Source organism: Podarcis muralis, chromosome 6 (genome assembly GCF_964188315.1).
Source record: "Podarcis muralis chromosome 6, rPodMur119.hap1.1, whole genome shotgun sequence".
Taxonomy (NCBI): Eukaryota; Metazoa; Chordata; class Lepidosauria; order Squamata; family Lacertidae; genus Podarcis; species Podarcis muralis.
Window position 1 is genome coordinate 1995671 of NC_135660.1, and position 16892 is coordinate 2012562.

Below are 16892 nucleotides of genomic sequence, written 5' to 3' on the forward strand. Positions count from 1 at the left end.
CAGTGCCACGCCCCCCGGGATCCTTTATCGGACTACCCTTCAATATGTGGGGCAGGTGATGGCGCTTCCTCCCCTCTTCCATCTACAAAACAATACCAATGCCTAACCGCCAATACCCAGAAAGTTGTGATGATTTGCTAACAGGTAGGCAAAAACGCGGGTGGTGCTGTGGGTAAAAGCCTCAGCTCCTAGGGCTTGCCGATCGAAAGGTCGGCGGTTCGAATCCCCGCGGCGGGGTTCGCTCCCGTTGTTCGGTCCCAGCGCCTGCCAACCTAGCAGTTCGAAAGCACCCCCGGGTGCAAGTAGATAAATAGGGACCGCTTACTGGCGGGAAGGTAAACGGCGTTCCGTGTGCTGTGCTGGCTCGCCAGATGCAGCTTTGTCACACTGGCCACATGACCCGGAAAGTGTCTCCGGACAGCGCTGGCCCCCGGCCTCTTAAGTGAGATGGGCGCACAACCCTAGAGTCTGTCAAGACTGGCCCGTACGGGCAGGGGTACCTTTACCTTTACCTAGGCAAAAACCAAGTGGCTGGTGCCAATTTGCCAAGTGTAAAAATTCCTACCAGGCCTCTCAATGGCTACTAACCAAGGTCCATAGCAAGGTCAAGGAATGGAAACCTTAAGGGGCAGGGAGGGTGGGAAACAGGAACAGCTGGTAGGTGGGGAAGGAGGGAGATCCCCAGTCACGCCTGCATTTAAATCGGGTAGGCTATGCCCCCAAAGCCAACCTCTCCATTCTTAAGGGAATCAGCCCTGAGTGCTCACTGGAAGGACAGATCCTGAAGCTGAGGCTCCAAGACTTTGGCCACCTCCTGAGAAGAGAAGACTCCCTGGAAAAGACCCTGATGTTGGGAAAGATGGAGGGCAGAAGGAGAAGGGGACGACGGAGGACGAGATGGTGGGACAGTGTTCTCGAAGCGGCCAGCATGAGTTTGACTAAACTGCAGGAGGCAGTGGAAGACAGGAGTGCCTGGCATGCTCTGGTCCAGGGGGTCACGAAGAGTCGGACACGACTAAACAAATAAACAACAACAACAAATTGCTTTAACAAATAACAGCTCTGTATATTAAGGAGGTCCCACCAGTGGTTTAACAGTGGTTTAACAGTGGTTAAGAAAGTGAAATACCTGGGGATTAACATGACAGCTAAAAATGGGAACTTATTTAAAGACAATTATAAAAAATGTTGGTCGGAAGTGAAAAAAGATTTAGAAATTTGGTCAAATTTGAAGCTTTCACTGCTAGGCCGTATTGCTGCGATAAAGATGAATGTATTGCCAAGAATGTTATTTTTGTTTCAAACATTGCAAATTTTGGACAAAATGGATTGTTTCAAGAAGTGGCAGAGAGATATCTCTAGATTTGTCTGGCAGGGCAAGAAGCCCAGAATAAAATTTAAAATATTAACAGATGCAAAGGAAAGAGGTGGATTTGCCCTGCCAGACCTTAAACTTTATTATGAATCAGCAGCTTTCTGCTGGTTGAAAGAATGGCTACTCCTTGAAAACACAGACATTTTGGATCTGGAAGGTTTTAATAATGTATTTGGATGGCATGCATATCTGTGGTATGATAAGGTCAAAGCACATAAAGCATTTAAAAACCATATTGTCAGGAAAGCACTGTTTAATGTTTGGACAAGATATAAGGATTTGCTCGAAAATAAAACCCCAAGGTGGTTGTCACCGATGGAAGCGAAGGCTCAGAAAAAACTCAATATGGAGGCCAAATGGCCGAAATATTGGGAAATTTTGGAACAAGTGGGAGACAAACTGAAATTGCAGAGTTATGAAAAACTAAAAAACAAAGTGCGAGATTGGCTTCATTATTATCAAATAATGGAGGCATACAATTCGGATAAAAAAAATGGATTCCAGGTGGAAAAATCAAAATTGGAAACAGAAATGTTAGATCCCAAAACTAAGACTTTGTCAAGGATCTATAACAGACAGCCACAACCTTGTAGGGTGTACATGCGAGGAAAGCAGGTTGCATTTAAATTTACTTTACATGCTTTGACTAGATCAGGGGTCAGCAACCTTTTTCAGCTGTGGGCCGGTCCACTGTCCCTCAGACCTTGGGGGGGGGGGCTGGACTATATTTTGAAAAAAATATATGAATTCCTGTGCCCCACAAATAACCCAGAGATGCAGTTTAAATAAAAGGACACATTCTACTCATTTAAAAACACGCTGATTCCTGGACCGTCTGTGGGCCAGTTTTAGAAGGCAATTGGGCCGGATCCAGCCCCTGGGCCTTAGTTTGCCTACCCATGGACTGGACTAGATAGTCCGCTACCATCTTCTAATAATAAATTTGATGCATGCCGCATCACGACAGGTTGGGGGCAGCTGGAATCCTGCCCCTTCTTTCTGCCAGCGGCATTTAATCAGTTGGACGAACTAATGCGTTTTTGCCAAAATGGCTTTTGAGGATTTCCGTTCTCTGATTTTCATGCTGCATTTCTGTAGCGTCAGATGAATTTTCTATGGGCAGAGACGAGGAGTCAGAGCTTCAGACACTTTCTCTGCGTGGGAAGTGCTGGTATTTTATTCCCGTGCAAGAAGCCGATTTGGTTTTGCTTTCAGATGAAAGGAGGGAACTGACAGCGGCTGGCAGGTGAGAGATCAAGCGGGCCTCATCCTGGGCAGTGCCAGCTTTGTATTTCCAGCAGAAATGACAGAAAAAGGCGTTGAAGTGATGGGGCTAGTGGAGCATCAGGGAGGTAGGGAGAATTGTAAGGGCCTCCACTGTGGACTGGGAAAATCTGGAAAGGAGAGAGATGGCGAAGCTCATCCACTCTTGGCTTTGCTCCTGGGATGCTTTAACTTCCTTGGCCAGGTGAGGGTGCTGAAAACTGGCTAGAGAGACTCCCTTTCAGGCGTCCACAGCAGCTAGTTGGGCCAGGCTGTTTCCTGGTGGCCCTGTGCAAGGAAATCACATACCCTCCAACATTTCTCCAATGAGAAACAGGGACGTCCCATTCCATAATGATTACTTTACTGTTTATACCCCGCACATCTGAATGGGTTGCCCCTGCCACTCTGGGCAGTTTCCAACTTATATAAAAACATAATAAAACCTTAAACCTTAAAAAAAACACCCATTCCCTATACAGGATTGCCTTCAGACAGCTCAGGGGTCGGATAGCTCCATACCCTCCAACATTTCTCTGATGAAAATAGGGATGTCCTAAGGAAAAGCAGAAGGGATGCGGGTGGCGCTGTGGGTTAAACCACAGAGCCTAGGACTTGCCGATCAGAAGGTCGGCAGTTCGAATCCCCACGATGGAGTGAGCTCCCGCTGCTCGGTCCCTGCTCCTGCCAACCTAGCAGTTCGAAAGCACGTCCAAGTGCAAGTAGATAAATAGGTACGGCTCCGGTGGGAAGGTAAACAGTGTTTCTGTGCACTGCTGTGGTTGGCCAAAAGTGGCTTCGTCATGCTGGCCACATGACCCAGAAGCTGTACGCCAGCTCCCTCGGCCAATAAAGTGAGATGAGCACCGCAATCCCAGTCGGCCACGACTGGACCTAATGGTCAGGGGTCCCTTTACCTTTACCTTAAGGAAAAGTGGGACATTCTGGGATCAGAAACTGGGACAACTTTTCTAAATCAGGGATGTCCCTGGAAAATAGGGACACTTGGAGGGTCTGAAATCGTCCTGTTGGAAGTAACTCTCTGTTTTGCAAATAAAAAGGAAACAGCCTTTCGGTGTGTCTCCGACCCCACACCGCTCCGTGGCCAGAAAGGAGAGGTCATGCAGACCACTGTTCTGAATAATGTTTTTTAGATGGCATCGGGGTGTGTTTATGGAACCAAGAGGTGGGTGGGGGTCCCCAAATGATTGGGGACTGCAGTTGTGGGGGGTCTGTTTCAAAGAATTAGGAGAAGGAGGGGGACAAAGTATGCTGGAGACTTGTAGTGGTTTGTTATATCTGTTTATTTACACATATACAGGCAGGGGAAATAGCAGGCAAGCAGGGACTCGGGCAACCCCAAAAGCAGCATTGATTCCTAAGAATTGCTCCCAAAACGTCCCTCATTACATGCCACCAATTCTGTGTGTTGGGCTGCTGTTGTCCTGTTTTCCAGAACAGACACTCATATGTGCTTTGGACTTCCCTGCACCTTTGGGATGGCCAGTGCCAGATTTATGTATAGGCTAATTGGCTGAAGAACTTTTGCACTTTGCAACCTGTACGTGAGACAAAGCCATAGGCTTACAGCAGAGCACTCTCTGTCTTGTACAGAACTTGATCAAATTATATACAAGGAAAAAAATCAGATGGCCTTTCCCAACGTGGAAGCAACCTAGCGGCTATTTCTTAGCTTTATGGTCACTAACTGCTCAGGAGAGAGGAGTTTTCCAAGACTCAAAAGAATTAAAAACGAATTAAGGGCCACGATGTCTCAAGAGAGGTTGTCCGCACTGAGCTTTCTGTACATTGAAACTTAAATAAATTTTGATGACGTTTTCTGATGTCCTTTAGAGGAGATAGTGTGAATTGCAGAATTTTAAATACTCGTCATCACCCTTGGCTTCACACAGTTTTGTCCATAACACTCTCCCATTTTCTTCTAGTCGTGAGGGTGGGGGATTGGGAGGGGCCTCACAAGTGGAGTAGCCGAGGGCCGCTCTCCATCTAAATCTGGCCCTGGGGATGGCATCCGGCCAAACAGTGCCATGCACATTCAGACCCCCACAAGCAGGAGAGGGTGTGCTGCGGAAGGGGAGCCCTGAAGTCAGCTGATGAGGCACACCTCCAAGGCTGCATCAAACAGCCACATTTCTTGGGCTATGGAATCATCGGAAGGGGGCAGCGGGTCATCTAGTCCAACCCCCTGCCACTTGACCACTGGAGTTAAATTATGGGTTTTACCAGGACCCGCTGCATTCACCATGGGCACGATTCTCAAAACAAACTAACAGACATTTGTTAGGGATGAGAGACTGTCCTGAACATGGTTGGTGGAAACAGCCAAAGTCCTTGGGACAGAATCACAGCCTCTGGAGACCCTTTCGGGCATGTGGGGCAGCCCCATAAGTCACAAAGGAGGTGAGCCAAGTCCTCTCAGGATCTCCTCTTCCTCACACTCTGGTGTCCATGGCGTACATTTTGGCAGTAGTGGTCTGGGAGGCTGGACGGCACAGGCTGCTCATCCCAGGAGGGGAATAAGTCTTCCGCAACGAACTGCTTGCACCAACATCTGTAGCCCCAGAAAGGGAGAGAAACACACAAAAATGCTGCTGGTTAGAAGGGGGGGGGGCTGGAATCACCGCAGAATTGCACATATGGAAGGGAACCCCAAAGGCCATCCAATCCAGCCCCCTGCTATACAGAAATCACAGCTGAAGGATCCCCGACTGTTTATCTTGATTTCAGGAAGGTTTTTTGACAATGTGTCCCATGACATTCTTGCAGAGAAGCTGGTAAAATGTGGTTGGGCAGTTACTGCTAGATGGATTTGTAGCTGGTTGACTGACCAAACCCAAAGAGTGCTCACAAATTTTAAAGAAGACCGGGAAACGTTTCTTGACTACATGGGAAATAGTTGTGTGCAGCTGAAAACACTGACAGCATTAAGATAAATTCAACCGTTTAAATTAGTTTTGATGGATGCAATAATGGAATACTGATTTTTGTAAAATATGCAAGGATTTAAGGTATGTAAAATGAACCATGGAAAGAGAAGAAGGGAAGAACCTTGATATCTTAAGGATGTAGAATGAGTATTGTAAATTGTAAAACGGAAATACACACACACACACACACACACACACAAACAACAACAACAATGAGTGCTCACTAATGGTTCCTCATCACCCTGGAAAAAAGTGACAAGTGGGCAGGACTCGAACCAATGGATTCAAGTTACAAGAAAGGAGAGCCCAACTAAACATCAAGAATAATTTTCTGATGCTAAGAGCCGTTTGACAGTGGAACGGGCTCCCTCAGAAAGTGATGGGCTCTCCTTCCTTGGAGGTTTTTAAGCAGAGGTTGAATGGCCTCCTGTCAGGGATGCTTTAGCTGCATTGTGAGGGTTGGAATAGAAGTTCCTTGGGGTCCCTTCCAGCTCTGCAATTTGATGGTTCTACTGCTGGATGGTTATCCAACCTCTGCTTAAAAACCTCCAATGAAGGAGAAGCCACCATCTTCTGAGGTCATAGAATTGTAGGGTTGGACAGGACCCCCAAAGGCCATCTGGACAACACCCAGCAATGCATCGCTGCACCAGTCTTCATCCTTTTGATTCTAGCTGCTTGCTGGAATTCAGAATATCCAGGCCTCTTAGGGGGGAACTGGAAGCTGGGCCAGGTGGTGGGGAGAGATACAGTAGATGATCTATTCACTAAACTCAGGAACAGGAGAAGCAGCCTTATTCTGAGCCCGAACATCTAGCTCAGTCTTGTCCACAATGACTTGGACACAATGACAACAGTGACTTGGTCCACAATGACAACAGCTCTCCAGGATTTCAGACAAGGCGAGCATTTTATGGGCACATTTTAGGGAACAGTGACTTGAAGGCACAGAGGTGTGATTTGGGAGGGCCTAGAACGTTTTGCATGTCAGACTCCTCCACCCCCAGCTCTTACCTCTGAAGAGATACATGCAGCAGGTTAGCAAGGAGCCAGATAAGAAGCAGCCCAGAGACCCGCTCAGCCCCAGCCAACAGGACCACCCAAATTTGTACTGGATGCCCACAAAGACGTTATGCAAAACCAGAGTCGAGCGCTCCACGTAGACGCCGATGGCGTACCAGACGGATCCAATGAGCCCAGGGACACCTGCAAGAAACAGAGCAAGCACCAGATGTTAACTGCCCGGTTTGGGATATTATCCTCCGCTGATCCACAGGTGACCCTCCTCTGGGGTCTTGGACACTGAAAATGAGAGGTGCCTGCCTGCAGATTTGTGAAAAAGCAAGCAGGAAGAAGAACAAGAAGGAGGAGGAGGAGACTGAAGAGCATCTGTTGTGCTTGTTTATTATTATTAACTTCAGAAATGCCTTGTCTACAGGTCAAATAGACACCCTTCCCCACGTTTTGAGCAAAAGGAAATTGTGTCTTTGACAGGATTGTGTTTATACCATTAGCAACAACCAGCCCCACAAAATTCTCCAATCTCTGCCTCTCCGTGTGAGAAAGAAATTATTTATCCCAATGACGATGCTGCAATCAACTTGCACTTCCCTTACTATGTGGTTCCCTAGATCGGATGGGTGGGAGATCGCCTGCTCTTGATGGGGTTACGTTTCCTCTGAAGGAACAGGTTCATAGCTTGGGGGTCCTCCTGGATCCTTTGCTGTCGCTCAAGGCTCAGGTGGCCTCAGTGGCCCAGAGTGACTTCCACCAGCTTTGGCTGGTGGCCCAGCTACGCCCCTATCTGGACAGGGAGAGCCTAACTACTGTTCTCTACACTCTGGTAACCTGAAGGTTAGATTACTGCAATGCGTTATACGTGGGGCTGCCTCTGAAGACGGGTCAGAAACTTCAGCTGGTACAGAATTGGCAGGGCTAATGTAACCTTGAATTTGTCATCCACAATACCCAGCCACCCTGCAGTGTGGATATCTGCAAAGCATGGTTTTATTTGCATGGGCAGGAAATTCCCCCCACCCCTGTAATAATAGTAATAATATATTTTTTTGTACTGCACCCATCTGACTGGGCTGCCCCAGCCACTCTGGTTACACGGTCTCTTAAAATGCATTAAACTAAATGACAGGAGCAACAGGACCCCAGAATACATGGCAGTGAGTGCAGAAGTCATTCAGCACCGAGAGAGAGAGAGAGAGAGAGAGAGAGAGAGAGAGAGAGAGAGAGAGGGAGGGAGGAGGAAAGGACAAGTTTCTAGATTATGTGGTTTTGAAGAGATTAGGAAAAGCATCTAGGAAATGCCAGGTGAAATTCTATAGAACAGTATGATGGGCAGGATGCTGACCCCCCCCCCCCAAAAAAAAGACAGGAAAGTTTCTGCAAAGGTGGTTCGTTTGCGTAATTTATCCAGGTCACAGATTGCAGTTTTGCCTCGTGTGGAATTTGAATTCTTTGGCACGGCTGCACCCGCAACCTCCGACCCAGGAGGGCTTCCGTTTAATCCCTGCAGCTCTATGAAAGGTAAAATCCTCTGCTTAATTCGTACCCCTGGGGGGTTTCATTCACCACTGCATGCTCTGAATTTGGAATGGCAGCAGAACCGCAGCCTGCAAACATCCCACACTCCAGAACGGGGAGGCGCAATGACCGGTGTGGGCGCTGCGGTTTTCTTGGGGGAGGTTTTCAGCACTGAAGGGTGCAGGCCCCCCCAGGCATGTCTGGGCATCACTCTGACCATTGCCCCACATTACGCCAGACCTGGAGGATGTTTGGCCCAGAAATATGGAGGCTGGATGCAATTGTTCAAGTTGCACTCTGCACATGGTTATGAGTCAGTGCGTCACTTTTCAAGGTCTGATCCACAGTGCTGAAATGAGGTCCCATTGCTGACTCCTGTGGCCTGGCTCAAAGAAAATCCTTCTCTCTGTCCATGGGACTAAAGAACTCGTGTGTGTTTGCAGGGGTCAGTCTGGATCAGGGCTGGATTTAGGTTTGATGAGGCCCTGAGCTCCTGAAGGTAATGGGGCCCTTTATATGTCCAGCTTTGTCCACAACAAACTGTCGCTGCTTTTTGTGTTGAATATATGCTATATGGTAATAGATGGACCTCATTGGTATCTCGAACCATTGGCACATGTTGCTGTGCAACCAGTCCATGCAGAATGTAGGCACCCTATATATAGAAAGGAGCAAACCAGTGATATTTTAGGGTGCAGGCGGGGCCCAAGACTTACATCAAAGGAGCCTACACAACACAAAACACTGTTGCTGGATGTAGGTTTTATTTTATTAGTTTTTTATCTTATATTTTGGAAATGTACATCCAGGTTTTTTCCCCATTAAACTTTTTGGGACCCCTAAGAGAGTGGGACCCTAAGCTAGAGCTTGTTTAGCTTATACATAAATCCGACACTGGTGCAATGGGGTTGGTTCCTCTACCCCATGCATAGGCAAACTCAGCCCTCCAGATGTTTTGGGACTACAGTTCCCATCATCCCTAGCTAACAGGACCAGTGGTCAGGGATGATGGGAACTGTAGTCCCAAAACATCTGGAGGGCCGAGTTTGCCTATGCCTGCTCTACCCAGTGAGGCTTAGAATCTAATGGAGGATTCTGTTACTGAACTGGTCAGACAAGTTTCTTTTTAGCTGGCCATTTAAGTGTCCTCACCAGAACGCCAAAAGACAGAGCCAGGTTGCAAGAGCTGCAACTAAGTCGGGGGGGCTTCCAAGCTAAGGGGTATCGGCTTTCCTCCAACCTCTTCTCTTAGCTTTGTACATTTCCAAGCACAATTCAAAGTACTGGTGCTGACCTTGAAAGCCCTAAATGGCCTCAGTCCAGTAGACCTGAAGGAGCGTCTCCACCCCCATCGTTCTGCCCAGACACTGAGGTCCAGCTCCAAGGGCCTTCTGGCGGTGCCCTCCTAGTGAGAAGCCAAGTTACAGGGAGCCAGGCAGAGGGCCTTCTCGGTAGTGGCACCCACCCTGCGGAAACCCTCCCACCAGATGTCAAAGAGAAAAATAACTTCCAAACTTTTAGAAGACATCTGAAGGCAGCCCTGTTTAGGGGAGCTTTTAATGTTTAACAGGTTATTGTATTTTAGTGTTCTGTTGGAAGCCGCCCAGAGTGGCTGGGGAAACCCAGCCAGATGGGCGGGGTATAAATAATAAATTATTATTATTGTTGTTATTATTATTAGCTGCTCAGTAGGAAGACAATACCCAGAGGTGTGGTGTATCTGAGCCGAGCTGAAAGCAGGTTGGAAGCTGGAGATACAGAGACCTGCTTGCTCTGTGCTGGATCAAAAGCTGTGACCAACAGAGCAGCGAGATCTGTTGGGGTGCTAATGTCGTTGTGTAGATGTGCTCAATGTCTGTAAATAAAACCTAAGCTGAAGAAACCACTGTCTCTACTGACCTTCATTCCAAGGAAACGGATCCCTGGGTGAGTGCCTCTCACTCTTTGGAGATTGGGGTGGCATGGGGCAATACAACAACCGTGGTACCTCAGTTTACGAACTTAATCCATCCCGGAAGTCCGTTCTTAAACCAAAGCCGTTCTTAAACTGAGAAGCGCTTTCCCTAATGAGTCCTCCTGCTGCCGGTGCCCTTCAACCGTTTGGATTCCGTTTTTAGACCGAGGCAAAGTTTGCAAGGGACGTGGGTGGCGCTGTGGGTTAAACAACAGAACCTAGGACTTGCTGATCAGAAGGTTGGTGGTTCGAATCCCCGCAATGGGGTGAGCTCCCATTGCTCGGTCCCTGCTCCTGCCAACCTAGCAGTTTGAAAGCATGTCAAAGTGCAAGTAGATAAATAGGTACCATTCTGGCGGGAAGGTAAACGGCGTTTCCGTGCACTGCTCTCGTTTGCCAGAAGTGGCTTAGTCATGCTGGCCACATGACCCGGAAGCTGTACGCCGGCTCCCTCGGCCAATAAAGCGAGATGAACGCCACAACCCCAGAGTCGGCCATGACTGGACCTGATGGTCAGGGGTCCCTTTACCCTTTACTTTTTAAAGTTCTCAAACTGGAACACTACTTCCGGTTTTGCGGGGTTCTTATACCGAATAGTTCGTAAACAGGACTGTTCTTAAACCGAGGTACCACTGAACCTGAGACCAGACTGAACATTTCAATTAGCAGAATTGACACTATTGCAAGCCTGGGTGTAGCCAGGATTTTTGTTAGGGAGGGGCAGCCAAAGTTTTGGGGGGAAATCACAGGTAAAAATACCCCCCCAAAGTAGGACATTACGGAGGGCAGACTTTGTGGGGGCAGAACCTCAGTTAATTGAGTATTTTAAGTGCTTTTCACTAATTTTTGTAGATCTGCCCCCCATTGGCTATGGCCAAGGTTGCAGGTGTCACATAATCCCCATTCCAAACTTGTGGAAGCTCAGTTGTTTAGTGTGGCAACACCTACACTTTGGAACTCCCTGCTTAGAAAGTTGAGGTGAACTTTAACCTATTTCTTCTTCTTTTTCTTTCCCATAGTTTATCCCTTTTTTATTTTGACAATGTAATAATCATAAATAAATAAGAATAAAAATGTGCACCCCACCCCCGAGACCATTCCACTGTACCTATCCAACTTCTCCAAATTTCAACACCTCTTGCTATGGTATTTAACCTTTTCCCCTTTAACAGCACAAATTCTGCAAACACCCTCCGTAATTCCTCAAAATCATTTCTCCTGCATATTCCCTGTCTTACCTTAATGGCACATGTTACTTTATTGCTAATAGCTATATTCCACACCTCTTTATACCATTCTTCCATTTTATATTCTGCTTGCCCCTTCCACTTCCTGGCTATAATAATTTGTGCAGCTGTCAATAAATTTGTGAGCAAGTCCTTCATAGCCTGTGGACCTTCCGCCCCACTGTAAATTGATAATAATTTAGCATTATTATCACTTTAACATTTTAACTTTAAATGCCTTCTATCTCCCAGCCCCACCGGACCCAGGTCCCAGCTTTATGCGGCCAACTACCTCCTGTTAGCAGAGCCAGTCCAGCTATGAAGCAGATTTGGGTTTTGATTCCAGGTTCGTCCGTAAGGAATTTCACACAGTCCAGGCCCAGGAGGAGGAAGGTGAACCCGAAGCCAGCCAGGATGTCAGCCGTGATGAGCATCGCTCGGGTCAGGACCAGTTTCACTGCAAAACAAGAAAGAGCCTGGAGGCAGAAGGGAGGGGACTCTGGTGTGGTGCAGTGGTTAGCGTTTCAGAGTAGGGCCTGGGAGACCAGGGTTCGAATCCCTCCCTGGCCATACAGCTCACTGGGTGACCTTGAGCTCAGTCGCTGCCTCCAGACTGACCTACCTCACAGGGTTGTTGGAGGGACTAAAGGAGGAGGGTGGGAGAGGGAGATCCTTAGAGAGGGAGAATGTGATATTTAAATGCAATAAATAAATAAATATAGTTTCAGATCATTATGACATCAGCATAACGATTCCAGAGAAGTGAACAGCATGCAACTCAACTAAATGTGTTTTGTGTTTATACAGCTGTTTATATGATGAATTATACGTGATTTAGATATTATTAAAGTGAAAACCAAATAAAACCAAATAAACAATAAAACAAACAAAAACCAAGTTTTTCAGCTTATGGTGCAGTAAATGCTTTCTCTAAGACCTCTTTCCTTCAGAATTGATCCAATAATAATAATAACAATAACAACAACAACAACAACAACAACAACAACAACAACAACAACAACTCGCAGCAGACGTACCTGGGTGCTCAGCCAAGATGGAGTCATATTCATCGCAGGTTGTTATCCCGTCAAAGGCATTGGTGACGCATTCCCACCAAAGGCCGCGGCAGGTAGCGCTCAACTACATGGGAGAAAGTGACCATCATCCTTATTACTATGAGGACCTGCCCCAAGGAGCCTACAGTTTCAGTTAGAGTGGCCATGCGAGCGGGTTGGGCTACATGAACTTTGGGGAACCCTTCCAACTCTTGACCATTCTATTATTCTGTGTGCCTCAGTCAACAGAGGATGGTTCCTTCTGTGGAGGAGGAAGGGCTGTAGTTTGGGATAATATCCTGCCATTTCCCCACAGTGGGACTCAAGGCAGCTGACACAAATTAAAAACCGCACAAGGGAAAATTCAGAAGGCTGAAAGCCTGTGAAAAACAATAAGTTGTAAAGCAATTAAACTGTAACAGAATTAAAGCAATACAAAACCCCAAATATATTAAAATGTGGAAATTAAAAACAGAACAGCTGACTTTAAATGAGGTGAGCAGAAGGTCCCAGGTACATCTTCAGGTAGGGCTGGAGGAAGCTCCGTGCCTCACATCCCGGAGAGCCTCTGCCAGCCTGGGTAGACACTACAGATCTGGGTGGACCTATGGCCTGACTCAATAGGCAGCAGCTGCCGATCTTCCGGTCTGGTCCAAAGAGGAAGCAGCAGCAACAGAAGTGACAGCCTTGAAGCTGCCAGAGATGGATTGCGTTTCTATTTAAATCCGAGTATGGAAGTGAGAGCTGGACCATCAAGAAGGCTGATCGCCGAAGAATTGATGCTTTTGAATTCTGGTGCTGGAGGAGACTCTTAAGTGTCCCATGGACTGCAAGAAGATCAAACCTCTCCATTCTGAAGGAAATCAGCCCTGAGTGCTCACTGGAAGGACAGATTCTGAAGCTGAGGCTCCAAGACTTTGGCCACCTCATGAGAAGAGAAGACTCCCTGGAAAAGACCCTGATGCTGGGAAAGATGGAGGGCACAAGGAGAAGGGGACGACAGAGGACGAGATGGTTGGACAGTGTTCTTGAAGCTACCAGCATGAGTTTGACCAAACTGTGGGAGGCAGTGGAAGACAGGAGGGCCTGGCGTGCTCTGGTCCAGGGGGTCATGAAGAGTCCGACACGACTAAGCGACCAAACAACAACCTCTCTTTCCCCCTTTGCCTTGCATAATTTTACACACCTCTGTCATACCTTCCCCCTCGCTCACATTTTATTTCTAAAACTCCCAAAACATTGTTACCTTTCCCCTCTAAAGCCCCCATCCCCACTCCCAGGATGGAGGCTGCACGCATTTCAGCTGGGAAAACAATCTCAGGGCTACTGATTCATGGAAAAGAATCACCTAAAACCAGTTTGGAAACAATCTTGGAAACATGCAAATTTGGGGGTGGGAAGAAAGAAAAGTGATCTGGGCGGATAGCCTGGTCTGGAGCCCCTCTTCCTTCCTTCCTTCCTTCCTTCCTTCCTTCCTTCCTTCCTTCCTTCCTTCCTTCCTTCCTTCCTTCCTTCCTTCTTCTCTCTCTCCTTTTCTCTTCCCTGCTTTCCTTTCTCTCTTTCTCTCCCCCTTTCTCCTTCTCTTCCTCCCTCTTTGTATCTCCTTCCTTCTTTCCTTCGCGCAAAGCCCTTCCTCGGCACTGCTTGCTGAGCCAGCGTCTGGCCGCCCTGATCCGACGCCGGCTCCTTCCCAGGGAATACGGCTCATTACCCTCCCCCCCCCCCGTCCCCATATTTAGGGATGCAATGACCCGCTTAGGTGGCGAGATCAACTCATTCTGTCAGGTATTAATGCTGCCGGTCCTTCGCCCAGCGCGTTGGTATTCAGACGCAGCGCCGGGACGTGCAAAGCCTGAATGCGCTTAACCCCGAGGGCGCATTAATGAAACACCGAGGAGGAGAGGAGGGGACGCGGTCCAACTGGAGGTGCCTTTGAACCGCGGAGGCAAGGTTAAAAAAACACCAAACCCTTTGCTGTTCACTGTGTTGGGTTTCCCCTAAGTCTAGAGAGAAGCAGCTTGTGAAACTTGCCATTTCTGGGTTCCCTTGGCAGTCACGGGTGGCATTGCCCAGAGGGCACCCACTAAGCGACCCAGCAGTCTTTCAGTAGTCGGGTGGCAGAGCAGCTGCCCTGCATGCAGAAGGTCCCGGGTTCAGTCCGGTGGGACTGGGAGAGGCTCCCTTCCAGACACCCTGGACAGCTGCTGCCAGTCAGCGTAGGATAAGCTGGAATCATAGAAGTGTAGACTTGGAAGGGACCCCCAAAGGTCATCTGGCCCAACCCTCCAGTGCAGGAATTTGTTGCTGTTGTTAAATTTGTATGACCTCACAACATAAAATGTAAGCCAAAAACACAAAATATTTCTATTATTGTTTGTTTGTTTATTAAATTTGTATGTTGTTGTTGTTTAGTCGTTTAGTCGTGTCCGACTCTTCATGACCCCCTGGACCAGAGCACACCAGGCACTCCTGTCTTCCACTGCCTCCCGCAGTTTGGTCAGACTCATGTTTGTAGCTTCGAGAACACTGTCCAACCATCTCATCCTCTGTCGTCCCCTTGTCCTTGTGCCCTCCATCTTTCCCAACATCAGGGTCTTTTCCAGGGAGTCTTCTCTTCTCATGAGGTGGCCAAAGTATTGGAGCCTCAGCTTCACGATCTGTCCTTCCAGTGAGCACTCAGGGCTGATTTCCTTAAGAATGGATGCGTTTGATCTTCTTGCAGTCCATGGGACTCTCAAGAGTCTCCTCCAGCACCATAATTCAAAAGCATCCATTCTTCGGCGATCAGCCTTCTTTATGGTCCAGCTCTCACTTCCATACATCACTACTGGGAAAACCATAGCTTTTACTATACGGACCTTTGTTGGCAAGGTGATGTCTCTGCTTTTTAAGATGCTTTTTGTATACCGCCCTATAAACATGCAGGTCCCAGGGCAGTTCACAGGATAAAATTACAACATAAAAATACAAAATACATAAAAAGAAAATGAAAGCAACCCAATAACCTCCCCAGTACATTTTAAAAGGGCATGGCATGACCATCATAATACGTAATAAAATAAGGCAACCTCCTCTATGAATTTCCCACTGCTTCATGCATTTCCTTGCCTTTTCCCATCTGCTCAAACTTGTTGGGGTTTTTTTGCTAATGTTTATTAGGAAGTTGTTGATGTTGATGGTGTTGATTATTATGTTTATTAGGGAGTTTATTAGGGACTTGCCTTATCCCAAATCACACCACCGGTCTGTTTTTCTCAGCCCTGCCTGGAATTGTTTGCCAGGGATTGAAAACGGGATCTTCTGCATGTGAATTGGGCTCCCTGCCCACTGGGCTATAGCCCCGTCCCTTCTTGCAAAGCACACTGATGAATTAGGGGTGCTATTTTAATAGATTGAAAGTGGGAGTGGTTAGCATGTCAAGACTAGGACCTGGGAGACCGGGGTTCAAATCTCTGCTCGGTTGCTAAACTCATGGGATGACCTTGAAGACTCCCACCAGCCAGACTCTCTTCTGAGCTGATCGATGGGGTGTTCTGCCTATATACAGAGCTTAACAACTTTTAAAGGGATGGCAAAGTTCTCACAACCTGGTTAAGAAACTACCTTAGCAGGGAGATCACAGGAAAACAGCATTGCTGGTCAAAAACCTAAAGCATTCCATACTGACTTCACCCTCTCATGTTTTCAAATTCTGGGGATAGCTCAGTCGGCAGAGCACAAGACTCTTGTTCTCCAGAGTCTTGGATTCGAGTCCTACATTGGGTAAAAGATTCCAGCACTGCAGGGAGTTGAACTAGGTGACCCTCATGGCCACTTCCAATTCTACAATGCTATGATTCTCCCACCTTCCTGCCAACTCTCTCTTTCTCATTCTAAGGAAGACGCAGCCCAAAGTCCTTGCAGAAACCAGACCCATACATTCAGCTCCCACACTCACCGCCGCTCCTCCTCACTCTGGAAAGCTGCACCTGATGGATCTGAGCCAGCCTTGCGGCTGCTGGAGTCTCCCTCTCCCTCTCTTTTTCCCTTACCTCCAAGGAGTCGTCCGTGTTCACCATCCAACAGTCTGTCCAAGTTGCAGCAATCAGGAAGCCGGCCGAGAAGAAGGCCAAGAAGCAGCCCGTGTATTGGAGAAGGTGCTTCATTTCCTCCAAAATCTATGCCAGGTCTTGCTGTGGGTCTGTGCTGATCTCCAGCAAAGTCTCCGCTTCCTTTCGCAAATGATCAACAGGTGATCAACTGGTCCCATAGCTTGAGCAGGCTGGAGCAGAGGGAGGCGGGCCTTTTGCCTGGTGCTAAGCAACCAAGGGGTGCTTTAATGAGGGTGAAAGAGGAGAGCGCAAAATATGGTTTGAAGCTCAACATCAAAAAAACTAAGATCATGGCCACTGGGCCCATCACCTCCTGGCAAATAGAAGGGGAAGAAATGGAGGCAGTGAGAGATTTTACCTTCTTGGGCTCCATGTTCACTGCAGATGGTGACAGCAGCCATGAAATTAAAAGATGCCTGCTTCTTGGGAGAAAAGCAATGACAAA

General features: G+C 47.7%; 1 protein-coding gene across 1 annotated transcript; it reads right to left on the minus strand.

Annotated features, from left to right (window-relative positions):
* Positions 1–3924: 3924 nt before the first annotated feature.
* CLDN16 (claudin 16) lies at positions 3925–16593 on the minus strand. The gene is made up of 5 exons (XM_077929599.1): positions 16388–16593; positions 12339–12441; positions 11594–11758; positions 6601–6792; positions 3925–5210 (listed from the first exon to the last, which is right to left on the minus strand). The coding sequence occupies exons 1-5, from the start codon at positions 16499–16501 to the stop codon at positions 5092–5094; spliced, it is 693 nt and encodes a 230-aa protein (XP_077785725.1). The 5' UTR covers positions 16502–16593; the 3' UTR covers positions 3925–5091.
* Between the last annotated feature and the right edge of the window lie 299 nt (positions 16594–16892).